Source organism: Motacilla alba, chromosome 1A (genome assembly GCF_015832195.1).
Source record: "Motacilla alba alba isolate MOTALB_02 chromosome 1A, Motacilla_alba_V1.0_pri, whole genome shotgun sequence".
NCBI lineage: Eukaryota > Metazoa > Chordata > Aves > Passeriformes > Motacillidae > Motacilla > Motacilla alba.
This window is the reverse complement of record NC_052031.1, coordinates 50,627,895-50,642,866: the sequence shown is the minus strand read 5'-3', so window position 1 is coordinate 50,642,866 and position 14,972 is coordinate 50,627,895. Positions and strand designations below refer to the sequence as shown.

The 14,972-nt window shown below is 46.4% G+C and overlaps 1 protein-coding gene across 2 annotated transcripts in view; it reads right to left on the bottom strand.

The window, feature by feature from the left end:
* CACNG2 (calcium voltage-gated channel auxiliary subunit gamma 2) overlaps positions 1-14,731 on the bottom strand; it is a 52,792-nt gene extending 38,061 nt beyond the window's left edge. The window contains exons 1-2 of one of the 2 annotated variants that reach the window (XM_038154890.1): positions 14,527-14,731; positions 13,834-13,979 (exon numbers count right to left, since the gene is read on the bottom strand). In XM_038154890.1, coding sequence (XP_038010818.1) covers positions 13,834-13,975 — 142 coding nt within the window. In that variant the 5' untranslated portion in view covers positions 13,976-13,979; positions 14,527-14,731. Of the gene's footprint in view, positions 1-13,833 lie in introns of both variants that reach the window. The other variant, XM_038154889.1, reaches the window with a different exon arrangement.
* Between the last annotated feature and the right edge of the window lie 241 nt (positions 14,732-14,972).

Below are 14,972 nucleotides of genomic sequence, written 5' to 3'. Positions count from 1 at the left end.
CAGAGCAGCCTATTTTTAGTCTTTCTGATTAGTTAATTATTTAGGAAAAGCTACTGACTGTGTATCTGTTGCAGAGATCTAATTCTTCATGTGGATCCCAAGGAAGAGAAGAGTTTCATATAGGTCTTAAGAATTTATTTGAATGTGGGTTTGACCACTGTCCCTGCTGTGGTGCAGCTCAGTGAAGTGATGAGCATGGAGCTTTCCTCTCCTTGAATCTTTTCCTTCATTTTTGTTATGGGAAGAAGCCCTGTAATACATTATGCTTTTTTTTTCCCTGAGAAAACTAAGATGTAGATTGACAAAACTAGCAGTCTCAGTGAGAATTAAACAAGATACTCAAAATAAGTGATCTCTTGGGTGTCTGAGTAAATCACCACCTCCAGATCAGATTTTATTTATTTTGAGAACAAACTATTTCTTTGCTGGTAAATCCTGCAGTTTTGTCATGAATCCAATGAATTTTTCCCTGGTAAGTGACAACCCCAGAGACAGAAGTGGCCGTGTATCCCCAGGGCAGATACCACATGGGCAAAAGCATTCCAGCATTGCCTCTTCAGCAAGCTTCAGCCCTCATGTGAAAGGACAGGATCTGCAGGTCACATGGAGATTAGTCTCTGTGTCCTTCAGCCCTGCCTGCTAAAACTGCAAAGGAGAAATCCAGCTGTGATGGCATCTTCTGGCTCCCAATTGCTCAAGCACTTGCACACACGTCTGGGCCAAGCTCCATTTCAGAACCCCAAATAACACAATGCACCTCCCATAGAGACAGAATGAGATAGGCTCATTCATTTATTTCAGACCACCTGTGGTTACTAAACATGGGGAAAAACCCCTCCAGTCACTTAGGTATGCCTCTTTGGGGATATGGGAACTAGATTTGGACTGAGAACAGAGAGAGGCTCTTACTACAAAGTCCCCATGGCACAATGGAATGTGACCTTGCATGGGTTTTGGAGTAAGCACTGCATCCTGACGGCTCTCAGATGCACAGCTAATTTGCCTGTGCAGGGCACCACGCTTGAGTAGCCATTAGAACTTGAAATACCTCAGCTAACTTGCTTAGAGTTATTTGGGAATCTCCTCCGGGCATTGCCTGGTGTTGGGCAGGCGGGGCCTGTTCTGCATTCAGCTCTGCCTGGAGAAGGAGATGAAGTCAGTTCCAGATACAATACCCTCTTAGTGATGTCAAAAGCAACAACACAGAAACAAGTTGTACACTTTTGCTGTCTTCTGCTTTGTTGCCTTTCATATGTCATTTGTCATCTTAGAGTGTCACTTCTTTGATGTAGGGACAACAGTTTTGTGTGTGCACAGTGTCTAGCATAAAGGTGTTTCCACCCTATGTGAAGCATTTTTTTGTGCAGCTGCAATGGCACAATGGCAAGAAAAGGTAAAATTCTCAGAAAATCTCCACCAAAGAACAGCAGCCAGAGAAGAGCATTAAATGTTAGTTTCTGTGCTTTACCAAAAATAATCTAGCCAAGACATGAGTTCTTTGCCATGAAAACTGTACCCAAAGACTCGAGAAGGAGGACAAATTTTCAGGCGCTTCCAGAATGAGACCAGCGCAGAGCCTCAATATATGAGGTGGCTGTGCCTGCCTTTCTTGGCATCACCAAGTCAAGTCTAAAATGTCATGCTCCAACTAGTTTGTTTCTTCTTTCCTTTTTCAAACTTTACTGTATGGAGTCAAAACCACTGGCCACACTTTCCAAATTGCTGGAGGTCCAAGACTGGTTGGTATATATGAGTGATCCTGCCCAGTCTTTCTACGTCTGAACCCTTCTTTCTCCCACAGACTGGGGTGGGAAGGAGTGAGAGGGAGCGCTGTTAGTGGTGGTAGATGTTGGCATCAGCAGGTGAAAATCCATCCCATTCCACAATTCAGAGAAGATGGATGAGGAGGTCTGTCTCTCCATCCATCAGCTCCAGCTGATACTCCTGCTTCTCTCAGCAATTCAAACCTCTCCTACCTCTGAGTCCCAGGATTTCTTCTGACTCATCTTCCTCTTTCAGACCATGTATCTCAATTATCTCCTTCCAGCATGCACACTGCATTCCTATTACCACCTTCCCTTGTCATGCTGTGGCCAAGTCCTGGGTCGTCTCTTGCCTAATGTTTCCTTCTGGTCAGCTGTGCTTTCCAGCTGTCACAGACCCTTCCAGCCCCAAATGTCCCTCAATTTCCAGCACACAGAGATGCCTTCTTCCACAGCTGAGTCAGTTTATTCCCAGAAACAACCCATCCCTTCAGTTTCTGCAGAAGAATAAAAGTCCTCCCTTGTCCTGGTGCCTTTATATTGTCACAATGCTTTTTCTCACAGTCTTGCTTTGCTCTGAATGCTTTCCCCCCTCACTGTTCCTGTAAATGTGGGCCAAGCTGTAATGATGCAGCACACGGAAAAACACCTTTCTCCTGTGATCTTAGACAGCCCCTGGAATTAATTCCTGGAAAGTCATTCTTGTCCTTTCTGAGTTATGCTTTCCTGTGAACAGATGGACAAAGTGATGGATGAAGAGGGGAAGAACGGAACAATGATTGAGAAAGAGCTGTGCAATGATTAGGTGCTCACCCAAAATTTAGAAAAATTGTCACTCCCATGCATTTTCCTGTGCTGCGCTGCTGTTTGCATTGCAGTTCACTCAGCAGGGTAGACATATTATTTTCTCTTTTGCTCCCTTTCCCAACAGCAAAGCAGCTGCACTGCTCTGCTCTGCTCTTGGCAGTCGTTCCCTTTGAGGCTATTGAGTACAGTTCCAATGGAATCCTCAGCTAAAGGACACTGTGCAATGTTGAGCTCCAATTATCTCCAGCAGCAAGCCTGTTCACAGCTGCTCTGCTGCCCCAAACCCTTGCACTTCATGAGACACCCTATCATCCTCCCAGGCTTCCTCCCAAATTCTCCTATTGAACTTTTTCTGTGAATTTTCTCCTCCTTGAAAGAAATACATGCCTCCTACTTTTGGAGACACATGGGCATCAGGAGAGATTAAAACAACTCTATGTCTGGAAGACTTACAGGTCTAGCCCATTGTGCAATCCCCCCAAGCCTGGAAGATGTGAAAGAACCAAAGCCTGGTTATTTCTTTAGGATGCAGCTACATGTCTCCACTTCTGTTATTTCACAGGTCAACTTACAGTTTCTCTCTATGCTGCATGCACTGAGATCATAGGGCTCCAGGCAGGCATTTTGAGGAATATCTGGGACAGAAGCTTCTAACCAAAGTGTAGCATCCCTCATACCAAAAGCATGCACTGCAGTAGTGCTCAGAAGCAATTGCAGGAGAAAGGAGCCTGGAGATAGCTATTCCTGGACCTTTCCTCACTCCTGCCCAACTGCATTTCCACAGTGTGGTGGGGATCTCAGACTCTCACTCAGTTTTTTCCACTGGACATCAGCCCCTCTTGCTGTCCCCAAAACACACTAAACCAACTCTTCGCTCTGCTTAAAATGTTCCTACCGTCTGTGGCCAATTAGGAATTCCCAAACACAGGGAAACCATCCATCCTGTGGTTGTGTAATTCAGTAAAACTTCATAGTGGCTCTGACCTATTCCCTGTACTTTTTGTCTCTGAATATTTAATTTCCGTCTCCCTCCCCCTGCCTTCAGGCACGATGACATTCTTTTCTGCTCAAGTCCTTTCAGGCGCTACTGATCTTGAAGCTCCCCAATTACAACCACTTTTCTTGTGATGGTGACACCTTAAGAGACAACAGCAGCTGCCTATAAAGGGCCTCTGCCATCTGTTTCCTCTGCCACTTCTTTGAGACAGCTCTAGTTATATACAGAAAAATATTTATCACAGTTCATTCACTCCTCACTCAAAAATGAGCAAGAGAAAAATGTCTTCTTTCATGGTTCTGCCACTGCCCTTCAAAAACCCATGACCCTCAGCCTCCGGAAAAGGACAATGCTTGAATCTAAAACAAAGCTGCAGAAATTCTTGATGATCGGTCCCTTGAGACCCTGTACTCTGAAGTCAATTCTGGGAGGCATCTACATTTGGGAATGGCTCCTCATGGCTGTTTGAAAGGTAAAAGTCAAAATCAAACCACTTCATCTCAACCACCTATCTTTCATGCCAATAATATCTGAGAGGAGATGCACGTGTGCACATGTGCACACATGCACATTTGAACAGGCTTAGTTGTGAGTCCTTTTCCACCTCCTCTCCAAAGAGGCTGAATGGGATGGGATCAAGGGGACTAGTTCCTACCCAGGACGACTATGGTCTAGAAATGTAAAGGGAAGAGGGGAAATGTCATCAAGGGCTAGGACTGTGGGAGAAAAATGCAGACATGAGAGATGATGTGGAAAAAAGGGAAGAGATTAAGAAACAGCAAATTCTGAAGAAGAATGATGGAGAGAATGAAGAAAAATGAAAACCAAAGGTGAAAAAAATTGAACTAAGAAAGAAAAATATAATGCAACATCCTCAGGAGGAGATAAAGCTCCAGGAACAGGTTCTCAGAAATTTACTGTTTACAATGGACTGGTCACAATGAGATTGCAGAAGTCAGCAAATAGGGTTGGTTGAAAAGTAGTTTGATTCACAGTGATCTGTGATAGTGAATGAACACACCCATAAACCTGGGAAATATTCAGTGTTCAAGCATGACCCATCTCACTGCAGCTACACTGGTGATATAAACAAGACCTGAAGAAAGAGAGAAGTTCCCTGAGTGATAACAAATTTAAGAATGAAATGTTGTTTTGAAGGAGTGGGAGGAGAAAAATAAAACCAGCACTAAAAAAAAAAATCATGTTCAGAAGGAGAATGAAAACTGAGAAATAGGAAGAGAAAAATCAGAAAAAGATAGAAAATCCAAGGAACGGAGGTGGGTAGTGTTATTCTTTATTTGACAGAATGTATTCTTTATACAACAAGCTAAATCAGAAATTTATAGGTGTTTGCTTCTAGCAAAAACACACATCAGAAAAATCCCTACCCATGACTAGGATGACATTGCATTCTCAAGTTTTTGTATATCATCCTCATTTTCTGTTTTTCACAGCTAGAAGACAGGAGTATATGCTCTGAGGGAATAGGAAGTGCAGCATAAAGTCCATATGCTTCTCTGGGGAGTTATAGATTTGACAGGAAGCTAGTATAAATACTTTAGTCGCCTGTGCCACAGAAACAGAAGTGGATTTCACCTGTCCTGCAGGGCTTGGTATGAAAACTCTGACTGAGTAGTTTGGAATTTTATGGTAGAGCTTTTCTGTAACACAAGGAGAATAAATGGGTCTGGGAGACAGAAAGCTGTCAATAAAAAGAGAGATTCAGATAAAGATAGAAATGCAAAAAGAAGAGAAAGAGAAACATGAATGCCAGCAAGTTCATGGTCACCTCTGCCATTTTACACACTCACCCATCCAAGGTGAAGAATCTGTATCAGAGTTTTTGCCCCACAGGAAGAGCAGACAAGTTGAATTTTCCTAATGAGGGTGAAAGATGATGAAAATGGGACTAGTTAAAAAAGGAACTGCTGGACTTGGTGAACAGCTGGCATAAATAAATGCAGAATCTCATTACCTTTGAGGCTGTCGCACCCACATACACTTAGAAGTGAATTTAGCCCCTGGTTTGTTTGGTACGTCACTGGCGGAGCGGGGACATGCGGTGACCTTGGGGGCATGGATGTTGAAAGCACGCACAGCCCTTCCTCAGCCTCGCTCTCCCCTTGCCTACACAGGCAGCGTAAGCAGCCTGGTTCCATCCGAGTCACCGAGGTTACATCAGAGCAACGAGGGGAGAATTGGGCCTCCATCTCTTGTGCATAGAAACACTACAGTATTGTACGTCATCAGATGCCAGTGCAGTAATCATTTCCAAAGATACAAGAGGAAAGAGACACCCTTGTTTCTAATTTAGTTGTGATAGCATCAAAGAGACCCAAAGCCTATTGCTTTCTGTGAAGCAGAGACTTCAACAATAATAATTCTTTGCACATATATAGCACCTTCATTGCCAACTACTTACTTTATACCCTGGGGTGTGAAAAAAGGGACTCCACTTAATTCCATATGCTCTTAATTGCTCTCTATCCCAGATCCTTCCTCGCAAAATATGATAGAAATACTTAAACTCACTGTTAATTTGTCAAATTAGGGTGGTCATTGACACCAGCAGAAATGCATGCCTAGTTTGCATCTTACATTGCAACTGCACAGCATAGCATCTAGAAACAAAAGAAATGCCAGACTAAGTAAATCTGAGCTCTGTTTAATCCCTGACAAATGTTTCAGGGAAGAGGCGAGAACCACATGGCAGTCAGATAGGGGATAGACTGCCCTTGTGAAATGTTATCCTCGTTTTTATGGCGACTGGCTTAATTGCTGAATTACAAAACACCCAAAATGCTGTTCACATCCATTAGGAGGATGCTTAATTTTCGTGAACTCTGTCGTAAATGCCCACTTGCTTGCTAAATGTTGTTAAAATCTTGGCCATGAGAGCTCCAGTGGCAGTGAGCTCCACAGCCCTGATATGCATCAAATGAGAAAGCTTTAACTGGGTCTCCTGTGACTCATGTCAGGTCCTCTTGTCTGTGTGTTACAAAATGGGGAAATCAAGAGCTACTGATCCACCTTCTCTAGTCCATTCATTATTCAACACAATCCAATCACTTTCCCTCTTGTTCACCTTTTCCAGGCAAACATGCCTAGCCTTCATACACAACCTTCCTACTCTTCCTTGTCCCTGTCCCCCTTTTATGAACCCTATTCTGACTTTGCAACACCCCACCCTTGGATAGCCCTTGCTTCTGCACTCTGCTGTCCCCTTTGCTTTACTCCTTATGCTTGGGGACTTGCTGGTGGTGAGTTTTCTGTCTGCAGCCATGTGCTGCAATAGACCATTAGCAGCAGTGTCCCCGTTTCTGGCACCCACAGTTCATGTAGAGCCCTGCATGGTACACAGTCCCCCTTTTCTCACCAGCCTCTGCCCCTCCTCACCGAGGTTCATGCAGGCATTCGTTCACCTCCCCACCTTAGGTATTCCTGAGAATCTCAGAGGAAATCGTTCCCCTGAAAACAGTTCAAAAAGGACGACTGCTCGCTGAGACTCTTCTCCCTGACAACCAGAGATCCTTCACTGTAGTGCATAACAGCTGCCCCAGGGTTGTGACTTGAGAGACCCTTATTTTCCATTTGGATCCTGGCCTGATCCATGTCTGAGGGTTGCCAGGGAGGGCATTTAGGGCTGCCATGAGATCCTTCCAGCCCAGTTGCTGGCTGCACGCAGATGAGCCAGCTCATCAGCTGAGCTGCCAGTGAGCCCTCCGGCCATGGGAGGTTGGAGGCAGCAAAGTGGAGGGAGGTTGGCTTGACCACAGGCAGTGAGCAATGAGGGGAGCAGAGGGAGGGGCTCGGGTCTCACCCCCCTCAGAGGTAGCTGGGCTGCTAGTTAAGAGGAGACAGGGACAGCAACTGGTGTCATACACTGCTTTGAGGAGGGGGAACTGGCTGGAGAAAGGAGGAGGGGGACAGCCAGAAAGAGGTTGGAAAAGTGTTTATTTAGAGCACACAGGCAGCACAGCTCCAAAAGAATGGGGTCCTTTAGCTGGAGGGAATGACTCTATATGTAAGATGGGGTAAAGACAGGGGGAAATGATGGCAGGGGGAAGAGGAAAGAGGACAGAGAAATGCGACAGCAGGAGCAAAGGGGACAGAGAGGAGCAAGGACAAGATAATATAACAGAGGATAGGATAATATAAGATTGGATAATATAACAGAGCAAGGGGGATGGGCCTCAGAGAACTTGGAGACAAACAGGGAGAAATAATGAAGAAGATGCTTTTGAGAGAAAGCACAGAAGAGACATAAAGATGAAAGGGAAAAATAAAGAGGAAAAACAGGGGAGGGAAACGAGAACAAATTAAAATGGAGATGGATAGAATGAGTCAAAGATGGAGGGTGAGGAAAAAGCTGGGGTTATATAGGCAAGGGAAAAATAACTTTTAGGTGTATTGTATTTACATTGCGTTCTGCGTATGCCTAACCAGTGGCTGCCTAACTGGGTGGCTGCTGCCTTGGATTGGGGGCTGAGCAGGGATGACATGAAGCAGGAACCCTGCTGTAAGCCATTCCTCCCGCAGCATCCCCCTTCTCTCCTTGAGAGCCCCCTGCAAGGGGGAAGGTTTCGTGCCCGTGAAAGGAAGGCAGCAGCACATCCCCTGACAACGAGTGCGATATGGAAGGGAGAAGCAGTGCAGAATGGAGCAGCGAGGGCTCCCCCTGGGATAAACCGGGTATGCTTGATTGGGAATCTGCTCTTAAAACAGGGGCAGGGGGCAGAGCCATCTGAGAGCCTGAAATGTTCCCTGCTCCCCCCGGCAACCGCCTCGCTACTGCTTTTAAATTAAATAAATATGGAGATTCTGCTGTCAAACCTCAGTAGTTCTCCTCCCCCAAAACTCTTGCTTAGATCGTACCAAACCACAACCAAGTGAGACGGGGGCTCAAAGGGCTGCATGGGGAAAGGGATGGGTTAAAAGGGAAACATTAGATAGGAATAGCTCCTGGTCTCCCTGGCAAAGAGACATTTGTTCTATCTCTGTGTAATTTCTTTATACATTACTGCTGCCACACTGAACCTCCATGTCCCTCCCACTGCATTGCACTCTCACTCTTTTCAGCAAGGCAATTTCTGGTGCATTTCAGGACAGTATTAACCCATTGCTCTTTCTATGTGAGCAGGAAAATTCATAATTTAAAAGCAATTTAGAAGTCTGTTCTAGCAACTCACTAGTGAGGAACAGCATTTCCTTGTCAAATCTTACAAAGGAGCTGAGCTTGCAGGTCTCAACCCCTCACATCTCTGCCTTCTCTGTGACTTTAGTCAGGTGTGAATTTAAGCTGAGAGGAGAACCAAACCCACCCAAGTCTGGGATCCTGAGTAATTCTTCCTCACCATCTGCCACCCCACTTTTTAAAATCCTTTGTCTTCTTCACCCAAGGCCTGTCCAACTCTGAATCCTTTTTTCCCCATCAGATGCAATGCCAGCAACAATCAGCTCTGTGCCTGGTCATTTCCTCCTGCTGCATCTCACAGCTGGGCTAGGATGCTCCTGGTCCCGAACTGTGAAGACATAGAGACCCTGATTTAATCTACTACTACACCCACTGAATTTTCAGATAAGGCCCTGGATTAGGTCAGCAAGGATGAAAGGAAAAGGCCCTTTGTAGATTTGTGGATCCTTGGAAGTAGGACAGCAGGCAATTCTGAGAGCAAAACTAGGGACACTGACAGGAAACAACAGCTGAAAGAAATAAAATCATGAAAGGTAAGAGGGAAAACAGGGAAAAAAAACTACATATAAAATGGATGTGAAAGGAAAGAGGTGCACCAGGAACAAAAGGCAGTGGGAGAAGGCAGTGAGAGGAAGCGACGCAGTGCCAGAATCATCTGGCAGAAGCTTGTCCACTGCCTGTGCCCTGCCTCACTTTGCTGTCAGCTCTTCATTTTTGCAAACACTGGATCAGCACTTAGCTCTCATGCACTGTTCAGATATAACAAGTTGGAAAGAGAACAGATCAGCTCATTAATTCTCCTTGGGAAGGGTCTCTAGGCAGGAATTATTTTCTCCACCAACATCCATTCAATTACTTGCCTTCACACCAGTCAGATCTACAGGGATGTCTAACCCCATGTGCATCACTCATGCCTGCCTGCCCTGGACTCTTCTCTCCCGCCTTCTCAGTACAAAAGCCTCCCAGACCTATTCGTTTCTTAATAATAATGACAACATGACAAAACCAATAACCTACAGATACGAAATGCATTTCATTTGCTTGCTTCATAAGACCCTGATAAGGCATTGTCCCTCACTTTTTGAGATCCTGTAGGAGATCTACAGGAGCTAATGAAAGAATTAGACAAGGCATCACTCATAATAAAAAGTGGTTTTAAAACATTCAGTGCCAAGAAGGAATTAGGCTGGAATGTCCGCAGCCACTTCAAAGTTGTAAGAGGTGCAGCATCCATGTGGGGCATGAGCTTGCAGATCTCAATTGTTCAGTGTTCATGTGTGTTTTGTGCCTATACAGCTAAAGGACTGAGAAAAAGAATTTTTCTTGAAGGGCAGAGACTTTTGAATGGCCCAGAGACATATGTGGGCAACCCCAAAGTCTAAGAGAGAATCATCTGGAGGAAGATTAGGGAAAAAATAAGAAACATGATCTACAGTAATGTGAACTGACACCACTGGTCTGCTTGAGTCCCACCATGGAGCAGGGGCTCACTGTAGGACACAAGAAAGGGGGGAAAGAAATCCCAATAGAGCAGGAACTTCCCAAATTACACTCTTCTTTGAAGTAATACAAAGATCTGAAAGTGCTGACTGAAAGTCCATTGTAGGGAATACAATGACTGAAGAGAGGGAAACCCAAAAATTGAAAGCCTGGGAACCAAATTCTCCAAGAGGAGCTTGCAATTCTGACAACAATGTATCTGTGCATAGAGCCCAAGATAAGTACTCACATCCATCCAGCACCATTTTGGTACCGCATCTCTTGGCCAAGAAGAGAAATGACAATTTAGTATGATAACATGAACATGAGGTGTCCGCCATCTCTGACAGCCTACAGTGTTGACTAATGCCAGCGTTCCTCCACGTTTCCAGAAATGAAGGCAACATTATCAGAGGCTTCCTACCAGTAGCAGATGGCAGTTTGAACTCCTCCTTTGATTATTTTCTTGTTACAAAGGCTCCTGCCCTCCTCTTCACTACTTCCCCTCACCCTATAGGCCTGCCCTGACATCTACCCCAGGGAGAAAAGTGCCTGCCCCACATCCTTTATCAGGTGCCTCTGCCACACTGTGGGCAGGCTGTGCACAGACCCAAGGTTTTTGTCCTTTTTACAGCCTCCTGAGACCAAGCTCTTCCCTCCATAAATCTACCCACTATATGTGTCATGGGAGAAAGGAGCCTTTGCTGCATCCTTCTCTCTCCTGTTCACCAGCAGGAACTTTTCACCAGGGAGAGGGAATCAACCAGGGACGCTGTTCTGATTCCTTATGACAGGAAGAAAGAAGATACCCCCCGACTAAGTTGATCAGACGTGACAGTAAGAGCCCTACCATCCAAGGGCTGGTGGGGATATTTGGCTCTGCTGTCCTGGGACCAAGGGAGTGCCAGTCTCCACCCCATGCAGGCTGTGGGGCTGCGGGAAGCCATGCAGAGGCATCCCAGCTGTGGCAGTGCCAAACCTATGCTGTGCCACCTCACAAGGCAAATCCATGCTCAGGCCCTGCTCAGCGTGTGCCCATGGGGATGGTTTTGCCTTCTGCAGAGATGCTCTTGAAACCAAGTCTTTATCCAAGTTTTAGTGCAACCTGTGCCCTCAGGCAAGGCACTCAGAGCCGGGCTCAGCTCCCCTGTGGTGCATTGCACCCTCCTACCCCACTTGCTGCTGCTGCCCAGCATTCGGGAGCTGGGGGATTGGGTCAGCCCAACCCTCATGCGTGTGGGGTGAGTGAGAGCACCCTGCCAGGGCCATGCAGGTTGCGCTCAGGCTGAATTTCATGCCAATCATGCAGGGCTATGGTTTTAGCCCACCAGAGAGCATCAGCAGGGAGGACAGGGGACCTGGGCTGGCAGCGCAACATTACGGGGGCTGGGGGCACGTCAAAGCTTTTAATTGGAAGCATCCTGGCACATTCTTTTGCCATGCAAGCCGCTTCTCAACAGTGCCTGTGGGGTCCTGTCAGATGTAAAGGAGAAGGAGCCCCGAGCTCCTCCAATCTGACAAACCTCACCCGCCCCTTCCTCCTCCCCCTCAGACCGCGTCCCTCTGAGTACGGCTCTGTGGGCAGATAGACATGATCTGAATTCACTGCCTCTCCTGGCTGGGGTCCTCATACCTTCTATCTCAACTCCAGCCTCCCTCCGCCCTCCAGCTTGGGAACACGGCTCAGGAAGGGAGTTCAAACCTGCAGCCTCTCTTCCCTGCATGGCTTTGCATTTGGGCTTTTTTTTTTTTCCCCTCTCCCTCTCATTAATTTTTAATTAAGGAGATGTCTCCTTCCCTGGTTGTAATGAATATCTGTGTGAAAGGCTTTTCATTTTTTATTAATATATACCTCTATGTATTCATCTATTTGCAGGAAATCTGCGTGTGTGTGTGAGCAAGTGTGTTTAAAACATCCCCCATTAATTTACTGCTATTGATTTTCTGGCGTGGATACAGCATATAGTATTCAGCATAGAGCTCCTCTGCAGGATATGTTAAAAGGCAGCAGTTTGGGTTGACAAAGGGCACTAAATGCAGTATGCGTCAAATAGACCATCGCTCAATGAAGTCACTTAGCTATTCAAAACATGTCCAGCCATCACTCAACCATTTGCACCAAGAACGGGGGGGGGGGGGGGGGGGGGGTGGTGGTGGTGGGGAAATTCATGCTTCTTCCTGGACACAACCATTTTCAAACAGCAGCTTTAGCTGTCTTTGGTGAGAGACATCAAAACATACATAGTTTATTTCACCCTTTCCCCTGCCTTCCATCTCCCACTGCCAGGTTAAGAAAATCATTTCTGCGGTACCCACTTGCCATTCTCTCCTGACAGGGAGCTCCAGGCACACCCAGCTCCGGTGGACACCGGCAGACACCGATCTTATCCCTGAATGTCCATGAACCCCCGGCAGCCTGTCCAGCTGGGAGCTGATTCACAAACAGGGCTTTCACAACGGGCTGTAATGTGTGCTCCTGTTCTCTCACTCTCTCCTCACTACGTGTGTAACATAAACCATGCATGTACATCGGTTGCCCCTCTCCCTCCAGCACAGGCTGAAGACCACCTCCCCAGCCCACATGTATGCCAATAGCAGACCTCAGCAACACATATTTAAAAGTGAATCACTGGTCCCTCTTTTCTTTCCATCTCCCTTTAAAATGTCTGATTCCAGAAGTTGGCTGCAGTGGTGTCTCTTCTGTCATCAGACATGTCACTGAGTTGCTGTTCAGTTTCACCACATCAGACTTTAGCTGATTTCTCCATTCAGAGACTTGTTTATTTTAAGCCTTTACCAAAAATCTTTAAAAAAAAAAGCCAAAACAAACCCCAAAACCAACCCCAAACAAAACCCACCTCCCAACAACAAACAAACTGGGGAAAAACCCCAGCCCCAAACCAAACCAATCAGCAGCCAACTAGACCCCTCTGCATCCAGCCCAGTGAGATGTGGTTGCCTACAGACATTACAAAATGCTCTGAACTCTGTTTGAGATGTCTGGTATCATTCTGTATGAGACATTTTGGATGTAACACGGTTGCTTCCCTTTCTCTCTTTTTCCTTCCTAAAGTGAACTAAATTGCATCCAAAGTGCTTTGCAATCACCTCCTCCCCACATTGCCCCTCACTCACAGTTCTTATCTTTGCAAATAAACCTTTTGCAAAGAGAGCAATTATTTCACTCTCTGGTTGCAGCTGGAGCACAGCAATAACACAGCATTTTGGCATTGCTTACCCAGGCAATACAAACAAGCTGAAGACAGGCAGACTGCATAGTTGCTTTTTGAAAGGCTCTCTCGGTGGTTTTGTAACACACACATTATTCTAGTTGGAGGAAGGAAGTGAATTTTTGGAGAAGGTGGGAGCGGGCAGAGTGGGAAAGAAGGAGAAGGGAACAGAACAGTGAATGTTTTGCCTGTCTTCTTGCCTCTGTGCTCTGAGTAACTGAGCCCACCACTCTCAATCCACCGCGAAAGGAATGAAGTGAGAAAATGGTGGAATGTGGAGGGATTTATTGGGGGGAGGAGGGAGAAACGTGGGGTGGTGGGAGAGGAAGGGGTGGGGGGGTGTGGAGGTCCAGAATCAAATACCTTCTAGGCAGCAGGTTCTCCATAATCCAGAATGGGTCATGACTTCCTCGTTCTTTTTGCTGGTTTCGTTCTCACTGACAGTTTTAGTCTTGCAAACCCCTCTGGAGTAAAGCCAGTAGTCGGTCCCCACAGCTATGGTCATCAGGCTGAAGGCAGCGAAAGCACCAACGGTGGTTAAAAGCATCTGAACACCTCTGTCAAAGAGCCCCATAATTCTTCATTATACAAATACCCAACCGCCTTCTGATTCTTGGGGTGTGTGTGTTTAATAAAAATAAAAGAATAATAATTCCGACTAATAATATAATGGGTATAGAGAGAGAGAGAGAGAGATATCAAAAAAGGGAGGTAAGAAAGCCCACGGAAAAGAGTGTAAATTAGAAAGACCACACGGGAAGAGGCTTGCCTTTTAAATCGGAAACGTTCTGGTTGAAATATAAAAAAAGGAAAAAGGAAAAAGAAAAAAAAGAAGAGAGAAAAGAACCAAGAAAAACCAAACAAATAAAGAGAGAACCCCCCCAAAATGAGACGCCTTAATCCCTTTTTCTAAAATTCTGGTCTCCAGTTTCCATATGTAATGGCTAATTTGGAGATGGCTTCCACAGTGAACAGGGGAGCAGCAGCAGCATCCTCAACACAATCTCTCATTATCTGGACCTAGACAGTTAGAGACTGTAAGAGCAGAGATGCAACCTTCAGTCTTCTTGCTTAGCTCTGCAGCCTGCGCCATGAAAATCCTTTTCCTTCCCAGTTATCTTCCTTGGGTTTTTATTTTTTTTTCCCGGCAGCGGCAGTCGCTCCAATCCTCTCTCACTTTTTCTTGCTTGCTTCTCCTTCCTTTTGCTCGCTCCTACCACCAAGCCAGAGTGCCCAGTATACTGTAAGCCCTTGATTTCAGCTGAACAGGTGCCGAGGTCTTGCCTCCCATGGCTTTTCCGCACAGCCGCGGCGCTCGCTCCCGGCGGAGGTGGGCGAGGAGAGAGGGGGGCTCCTGGAAGGGGGGGTTGGGGAGGGAGAGGAGGGGGACAGGCGCGGCGCCCCTCCCGGGCGGGGGTCGCGGAGCGGAGCCCGGCTGCGGCACGCCCTGCCCCGCGGCGGCCCCCGGCGACTCCCGGGCCCCGCTACTGCATCAAGCCGGC